The sequence below is a fragment of the Cajanus cajan genome, chromosome 3 (genome assembly GCF_000230855.2).
Source record: "Cajanus cajan strain Asha chromosome 3, NIPB_CcT2T_4, whole genome shotgun sequence".
Lineage (NCBI taxonomy): Eukaryota > Viridiplantae > Streptophyta > Magnoliopsida > Fabales > Fabaceae > Cajanus > Cajanus cajan.
The window spans coordinates 9,629,573-9,638,887 of NC_138519.1; the positions used below are offsets into that span (position 1 = coordinate 9,629,573).

The 9,315-nt window shown below is 35.2% G+C and overlaps 2 protein-coding genes across 2 annotated transcripts; both read right to left on the bottom strand.

Annotated features, from left to right (window-relative positions):
• Positions 1-4,794: 4,794 nt before the first annotated feature.
• Positions 4,795-5,442, bottom strand: LOC145956025 (uncharacterized). Its single transcript, XM_083071579.1, has one exon. The coding sequence runs from the start codon at positions 5,440-5,442 to the stop codon at positions 4,795-4,797; it is 648 nt and encodes a 215-aa protein (XP_082927705.1).
• A 2,172-nt stretch (positions 5,443-7,614) lies between these two features.
• LOC145956026 (uncharacterized) lies at positions 7,615-8,349 on the bottom strand. The gene has a single exon (XM_083071581.1). The coding sequence runs from the start codon at positions 8,347-8,349 to the stop codon at positions 7,615-7,617; it is 735 nt and encodes a 244-aa protein (XP_082927707.1).
• Between the last annotated feature and the right edge of the window lie 966 nt (positions 8,350-9,315).

A 9,315-nucleotide genomic window follows, 5' to 3' on the forward strand; every position in this document is an offset into this window, starting at 1 on the left:
GAGCACCACAATACAATATCCTCACTATGAGATATGAAACCTTATAAACAACCTTTCTTCTAGTATTGGATTGATCAAGAAAACATAACTTTAATGGCAAAGCATTCTCAACATAACTACTCAACTAAATATGCAACTTAACTCAACTTTCAACCATTTAACCAACCATACACCATCATAGATCAATGTATAGAGATTCAACATCATACATCAATATACAACGTATAACATAAGTTAATCATCATACAACATGTAAAATTAAGATAACTCACGCTCAACAATATCCATCATGCGCCTAATGCCATTGAGGTAGGGAGCCCTCTACCTCATCCATGCCCAACATTATACATCCCATGTCCCATGTGGATTACGTAGAGACCCTTGGGCCTTCATGTCTGGCATGGTAAAGTGCCACACTTAGCCTCAATCTAACCCGATATGATTCTCTCTCCTTGTGTTTGACATTACTCCTTTGGCGCCTGACGTCAATTTAGGCAAAGTCGATTCTCTCACCTCATGCCTGACGCAATTAAAACCATGCCCAACTCCATTTCAACCTAAGAAAATTTTCTTTCCTCATGTTCAACATCACCAATCTTGCTCCTAGTGTGAAAAAGACAAAGTAACCTTGATTGAAACCATGCCCAACATCATGAAGGCGTGCTCGATATGATGGTAAATTATGCACATGCATAATCATGAAAATAACTCAATCCACTTGAAAATCAAAAAATACCAGGCATGCATTGCAACCATTCATATATACTCATCATCAACAACTTATTTGCACCTAAAGAACAACATTCAACAACCATTAAGGTAGAATCACAAAAATTTCACATTCACAAGTTCAAAACACTAAAACTCAATTTGCACCAAATCCCATCTTAGAATCATCAATATAACCATGAATTTAAAGAATTCTAGGCACAAATAACCCAACAACTCAACAAGGACTAAGTCGATCTAACTTTCCTTACCTCAAGATTAGTCCAAAAATGAGGAAAGAGAAAAAAGGAAACAATTATGAGTTATCCCTGAAAACTCCACACCTACACCACGAGACTTGATTCCAAACTTTCCAAGTTTGAATCTCTACTTAGTTGTTCACGTGTGATCTGCTACAACACTAGCTTGGAAAGACTAGAAAGAAGAAGAATTTTAGAATTTCAAAGATCCTTTCTTTAATTTATCACTCTAGAAATCTTGAGGTTGAACTTAAGTTTAATTCTCAAAAGAAATCTTATATCTTTCCTTTCAAAATCAAATTGGACATTTGTTCAGATAAATCCTCTTAAATATTATAAGACTCTTTGGAAGTTTTTTAACTTTCAGGGTTCCTCAACAACACATCTTCAAACACCAAAACAGATGATCATTAATAAAATAACAATAATGAAAAAAAATATACAGTGTTTAAGTATGTAGGATGATTAATTTATAGAATTATTTTTAGAGGAAAGTTTAGAATTATTTTTATTATAATATTCTTTCAACGCTGTTCGTTTTTTTCCCATTGTCTTCTTCTCGAGGCCTGTGTTGTTTGTAGAATCCCACGTTCATTTAGTAGCAGCCACAATCTTTGTCCACGACACGAGTGATCCATGTATTTTTTAGTTGGAAAAATGTAAAAGTGCATCCGATTTTGGGTATATTGGGATAAAATAAAAAAATAAAGATAAGAGTGAAAAGTTCTATATATGATACGTAATAAGTGATGTAATGGAACGAAATTACGAAAACATTTTGAAAAAACTTGTTCCCTAAATATCCCACTTTTTGTTTGTTTTTTGACATAGAACTATCCCACTTATTAGATAATGAATAATGGAAAAAATAAGAGACGTAGAAGTTAGAGTTGAATATGCATGTTAGGATATATTGGATAACTTATCCAAAAGCATTTTTTAAGAAAATAATAATAATAAATAAAATAAAATTTTTTATAATAAAAATTAACTTATATAAGTTAAAAATAATATTCTAGAAAAGTTAATAAGAGATAATTTGTAGAAATTAACTTATGTTTAAATTAATTTTAACTTATTTAAAAAAATTTATTTTTATTTTTATTTTATAATTTTTTTTACAAAGATTACTTCAAATATACCTTTATAATCTCATTGGTATTGATCTATAAATTTGATAGGTCAAGTGTAACACTAGTTAAAAGAGCTATCTCACATATTAAAGATTAAAAAAATCTCAAAATTTATAATTACCTTTAAAAAAAATTTTAAAAATTAAATAATTCTGACTTTTTTTCTTCTTTATCGATCATTACTTGTTAATAATTGTTTTACATTAAAAAAATTGATAATTGTGTACAAATAAATCACAAAACAAATTTTATCCAACAAAAATATTCCAACCAAACATTACACTGATATACACTTGGTGCAAAGTCTTATAAGTTACATATTCTTGAATTCATATTTCAAACACACTTATAATACAAATAATTATAGTACATTACTAGAAATTCGCAAAATAGCGACCGAAATTAGTGACCGAAATTTATCAGTCGTTATTTAGCGACTGATTTAGCGACTGATTTAGCGACCGATTATGAAAAATCAAAATAGCGACCGATTTAGCGACCAAAATAACTCGTCGCTAGAAAATCGGTCGCTAAATAAGAAATTTTAATTTTTTAGCGACAGAATTAAATTCGGTCGCTATTTCGGTCGCTAAATTATAAAATTTTGAATTTTTTTAGCGACAAAATTAAATTCGGTCGCTATTTCGGTCGTTAAATTATAAATTTTGAACTTTTTTAGCGACGGAATTTAATTCGGTCGCTAAATAATAGTTAAAATTAGCGACAGAATTGAATTCAATCGCTAAATAGTAGTTAAATTTAGCGACGGAATTAAATTCGGTCGCTAAATTATAAAGTTTGAATTTTTTTAGCGACGGAATTAAATTCGGTCACTATTTCGGTCGCTAAATTATAAATTTTGAACTTTTTTAGCGACGGAATTTAATTCGGTCGCTAAATAATAGTTAAAATTAGCGACAGAATTGAATACGGTCGCTAGTAGTTAAATTTAGCGACAGAATTAAATTCGGTCGCTATTTCGGTCGCTAAATTATAAATTTTGAATTTTTTTAGCGACAGAATTAAATTCGATCGCTATTTCGGTCGCTAAATTATAAATTTTGAACTTTTTTAGCGACGGAATATAATTCGGTCGCTAAATAATAGTTAAAATTAGAGAAGAATTGAATTCGGTCTTTAGCGACGGAATTAAATTCGGTCGCTATTTCGGTCGCTAAATTATAAAGTTTGAATTTTTAGCGACGGAATTAAATTCGATCGCTATTTCGGTCGCTAAATTATAAATTTTAAACTTTTTTAGCGACCGAATTTAATTCGGTCGCTAAATATTAGTTAAAATTAGCGACGGAATTAAATTCGATCGCTAAATAGTAGTTAAATTTAGCGACGGAATTAAATTCGGTCGCTATTTCGGTCGCTAAATTATAAATTTTGAATTTTTTAGCGACAGAATTAAATTCGGTCGCTATTTCGGTCGCTAAATTATAAATTTTGAACTTTTTTAGCGACGGAATTGAATTCGATCACTAAATATTAGTTAAAATTAGCGACGGAATTGAATTCGGTCGCTAAATAATAGTTAAATTTAGCGACAAAATTGAATTCGGTCGCTATTTCGGTCGCTAACTCGTAAATTTTTATTTTTTTAGCAACGAAATTTAATTCGGTCGCTAAATAATAGTTAAACATATAAAGTGATATGAACTTTCAATCTATCAGTTGGATTTACAAAATTCACATTTAATATAAATTTATTGAGCGGTGTAATACTTAGTATAAAAGTTATACTAGTGTTATTATAACCCTTCTCATTTTAAAATATATAAATTATTACTTAAACTTTTAAATTTATATTAAATAATTTAAATTGTATCATAAAATTAATTTTAAATAAAAATAAGTAGATTGTTAATTATAAAGTAAGTATATATATAAATAAAGATTAATTAAATATAAGATAATTATTATTATTAGTAATATAATTATTATATATATTATTATATATTTATAACGGTCCGAATATACCAAAATGATAAGGATCCAAAAATAATATAAGTATGAGATTGGATAGTTGAGGATGACTTAAATAAATTAATTTGTACTACTTATACTAACAACATGCATTAGCTTTTCGGTAGCTTATCTCATAAGAACTTCACAGTTAAGCGTGCTTGACTTGGAGTAATGTAGGGATGGGTGACCTTCTGGGAAGTTTCCAAAAATTGTGTAATTAAGGACATAACATGCTACAAACTTAAATATTGTGAAATAAAATCCTTAAGAGGCTAAATATGAGTGGTTCATAGAGACTAAATTTGCGACGTCTATAAAATTTAATAAAATAAAAAATAAATATTTAGCGACCGATTTATTCGGTCACTAATTTGGTCCCATATACTTCATTTCAACCATTTAGCGACTGAATTAGCGACCGAAAATTTCGGTCACTAAGGTAAATAGCGACCGATTTTTGCAATTTAGCGACCGATTTTGGTGGTCGCTAAATTGCATATTTTTTGTAGTGGTAACTATGAAGGAGAAATTCACTTATTTTAAAAAAAATTATAAACTTACTTTAAAAGTAATTAATTTTTAGTTAACTTACTTTATTTAATAATTTATATTCTACATCAAATTTTAACGATCTTCAGTCATTAAATTAAAATTTGTTAATATAAAGATCAAGTTTTTTTTTGTGGGTAAAGTACTGTCAAAAAAGCAAAACAACAAAATTACAATCTGACGATTGGACCTCCAGCTATGTCCGCTAACACTTGAGACTCCACCTCAGGTGGAGGGGAAACAAGCTCCTCCACCTCTAGACCTCGTGTTTGCCCTAGTCTAGCTAATAAATCAGCACACATATTCCCTTCTCGGAAGGAATGTTCATAATGAATCGTCCAAGGCCTATGCACCAGCTCTTGAATTGAGTAAAGGGTAGTTGCAAATCTGTTAGTACTTAGGATATCATGCATAACAAGCTCTACCGCTACAGTTGAGTCTGAAATGCATAACACAGATTGTGCGCGTATGTTCCAAGCAGTTCGCAACCCGTGGAGAATGGTAAGTAATTCCACCTGAAGTGCGTCGACAGCCTCAATCGCCCCATAGAACCCCCACAGCCACCTACCATTGGAGTCTCTTGCAAGACCACCAATGCCTGCATAACTTGATGTTGTATTGAAGCTGGCGTCAACATGGAGACTAGTTTGTAGCCCCTCAGCAAAGATACAAGAGACCCACGTAAGCCCCATATCATGTGGTATGTTATCATCAGCTACCGCAAAAGCCCGTACCATGGTAGCATGCAAAGCATGGACCTGTCGTAAGGCCTCCCACATAGAAAAGTCACCCCCATTAAAAATTCGTTCATTACGCATCTTCCATAGAACCCAGCAAACAATTAGTGGAAGGATATGGCACCTATGCAAGCATAATTTAAGCCATTGTTGCCAAGATCCCAACCACCAACAGACCGCCTCCTCCAAATGTAATAAACGCCACAATCTGGCCGAATGTTCACAACGAAAAAACACATGCGCAACACTTTCTACCTCATTTCTACACCTCGAACAAAGCCTATCGTGAATTACATGTCGTTGCACCAACAAGGCACTAGTGGGAAGAGCTTCATGGCCAACCTGCCATAAGAAAAATCGAATTGACTCCGACAATGGAAGCCTCCAAATCCATTGCCACCCACCGGAAGGGACCACATCCCTATCACACACCACCGATACCCTGTCCAAGCTAGGTATTCTCCGTTTGTAGAGGCCTCCCAAACAATTCCATCTGATGCGGAGGGATGCAACCAAATTTGCATGCTAAGGATTCTAGCCTTGAGTTCTGTAGACAGCTAGGAGTGGAGTTGTTCTAAATGCCACCTTCCATCCTGCCACACATCCCGCACACGTAAAGTTAAATCATGTAAATGAACAAAGGGTACCTCATTGGCAAGTGGCCCTTCATGAAACCAATTATCAAACCAGAAGCTGGCTTCACCATCACCCAAATGGAATCGAAACCCCGATCGCAGCTCCTCAAAAGCTCTCCGCAAGGAAGTCAGAACATAAGAACCTGACTTTTGCAATAAACTAGCAACATCTTTGTCTCTATATTTTGCCATGACCACTTTTACCTATAATTTGCCCGTATGATGAAACAAATTCCAAATCAACTTACCCAACAACGAAATATTTTTATTACGCCCCAAACACACACCCAAACCTCCTTCCTTCCTTGGTCGAGTTAGGGTCTCCCACTTCACCAAATGAAGTTTTCGCACACCTTCTCCACTCCAAATAAACCTCCTACTGAGTGCATCCAATTGGTCACACGTTCCGGAAGTTAGCCATTGAGTATGCATAATGTATGCCGGGATAACGCTTAGCACAAAATTGACTAAGGCAACCCGCCCTACCCGAGACAAAAGTCTCCCCTTCCAAGCAGCCAAGCGACCTTGCACCTTAGTCATAATCTCACCAAACTATCGAATCGTAACCCTACCACATAACATCTGAAAACCTAGATACTTGCCCAAATCATTCGTGAAAGTAATATTTGTAATTTGTGTTAATGAGTTTTTCCTGCTTCGCGAAACTCCTTTAGAAGCCATCATCCGAGACTTGGTTAGATTCACCTTCACGCCAGATGCATTATAGAACCTCTGTAGACTCTCAATCACCATTCTAACGTGCGATGGTTTCGCTTTTGAAAACAACAGAACATCATCTGCAAAAAATAGGTGGGATAAAGGGGGGCCATCTGGACCCAGCTTAAGGGGAGTCCAAACCTCAATAGAGACTTGCTCTTGAATTATATGGCTCAATCGCTCCATACATAAGACAAATAAGTAAGGTGATAAAGGATCACCTTGTGGAAGCCCTCTCTTAGGTCTAAAACCCTTTAGGCATTCACCATTCCATAACAAAGATAACTTGGCTGACATAACTCCAAAAAGTATCAAATTAACCAGCCTACTAGGTACCCAAAGTTTTCTAATACCTCCTGAAGGAAACGCCAATCCACTCTATCATAGGCCTTCTCGAGATCTAGTTTGAAGACAACATCACCTTTCTTCTTCTTAGATTTGGACAGAGTGTGGACGATCTCCTGGAGAATGATCGCATTATCCATAGTGCCCCTTCTTGGAATAAAGCTACTCTGGAAATGACTGACTATCCTCATAAGGAATGGCCGTAGCCGATTAACTAACACCTTAGATACTAACTTGTACACCACGTTGCACAAGCTAATGGGCAGAAAATCTTTGAACGTACGAGGATGATCCCCTTTAGCAATCAGAACCAACAGAGTTTAGAAGCATGAGCATCAATTCTCCCATTCTCAAACGCCGAAGCCACAAACCGCCATACATCATCCCCTATCCTGTGCTAGTACTGTTTATAGAAAATTGGTTGGAATCCATCAGGACCTAGGGCCTTAAAGGATTTCATACCTCGTAGAGCAGCAAACACCTCCGCCTTAGAGATCGGAGCCTCCAAGCTAACCTACTCCTCCAGTGATAAAGATATAGGGCAAGGTGGTAGCACCTACGACGTAGCCTCCGAAGCACCTAGTAAACTCTTGAAATATGCCAATGCTTCCTGCTTCAACAGATTCCCATCCGTACACCAAGCTCCCGAAGGCAAGTGCAATCCTAATATTTTATTTCGCTTCCGTCTCACAACTGTTTGAGTGTGAAAGAATGCAATATTTTTATTACCCAATTTTATCCACTTTTCCCTTGACTTCTGATACCAAAGGGTTTCTTCCTGTTGAAGAACCAGCTCATACTCCTGAAATAACTCCTGATATAGTAGAGCATGGCGTCGTGAATCAACCTTTTCTAAGTATCTTTCAAGCCCTCTCAATCGAGCTCCCAAAATTTTCTTACGGAGACCAATGTTCCCAAACACTTCCTTATTAAAGACTAGTGAGGCTTCCCGCACGTGCTTTAGTGATTCCAAAATATTCCCCGAAGACTGTCGCCAAGCATTCAAGACCACATCTTCATAACCTTGATGTGAACACCATGCTGCTTCAAACTGGAAGGGTCTTTTTTGCGCGACCATATACCCCCCACTACTACGAAGAATAAGGGGATGATGATCTGAATGAGCTCGGGGAAGAACCTCCACCACTGCCTCTGGAAAGGCCCCAGTCCAATGCACGTTGCTAATGGCTCTATCTAGTTGTTTATGCAATGAGGCGAATCCATGATGCATCCTATGCCAAGTGTATTTTCTTCCAAACAAAGGTATATTCATAAACCCACAAGTGTCCATATGTACTGGGCAAACACAGAAGCACGTGCGACCTATAAGGACCCCCCTCTCTACTCTGACGATGCCAATATGTCATTGAAGTCACCCAACAGTAGCCAAGGTACTGAAATAATGTTCCTTAATGCCTGTAAGTGCATCCAGAGATTGTCACGCACCCTCGGTACAAGGTGACCATACACCCCGGTGCAACACCATGTCAATCCATTTGATGACAATTGGATAGTGATAGCCTGCGGATGTGAGTCTACCACTTGACCACGAATATTTGAATTATAAAAATATTTTATACATTAATTTAGATTTTTATAAAAAAAATATTATATAATTTCCAAATCTTATATTATTATTGGTTATCTTATATGTTCCTTGCTTTTTTTTTTTTCTCACGGTACTGGTTCTAAATTCTAGATTTTGATCTTGTTGTCCCAATCTAGAAGAACCATTGAAGTACATATTTATCATAAATAATAATTTTTCGTCACTTGTGTTCTACATGGTCAAATTATATTATTTTGTTATATTCTAGGAATAGCTTTGTAATCTTTCATTTAACTTTAGTGCTATCTTCATGTATGTTCTGTAATATTTTACTCTCTGGATGGTCCATAAATATGTCCTTCGGATTTAGAAACTTCATTTAATGTATGTTCTGCTTGATGATCATCAGTGGTCCTAGCTAACTTAATGCTCAAAATGAAAATTAATATATTAGACATAGTAGAAAAATATTTTCCAGATTGTCATTTAGTGGTCCTTGTATAGAGATATTTTGCATGTTTTCCATAACTTTAGCAAAGTACTAAAAAGTAAATAAACACTAAATCTCCTCATCAAACTTGATACCATATATAGTAAAAAGCTGATTCATGATTTCTTGGAAGGTATTCGAACAGTCTGTCAATAAAAGTCCATCTTGATATATTTCAAGGTCAACCTCTGCATAATTACATCTTGATTAATGTTGTT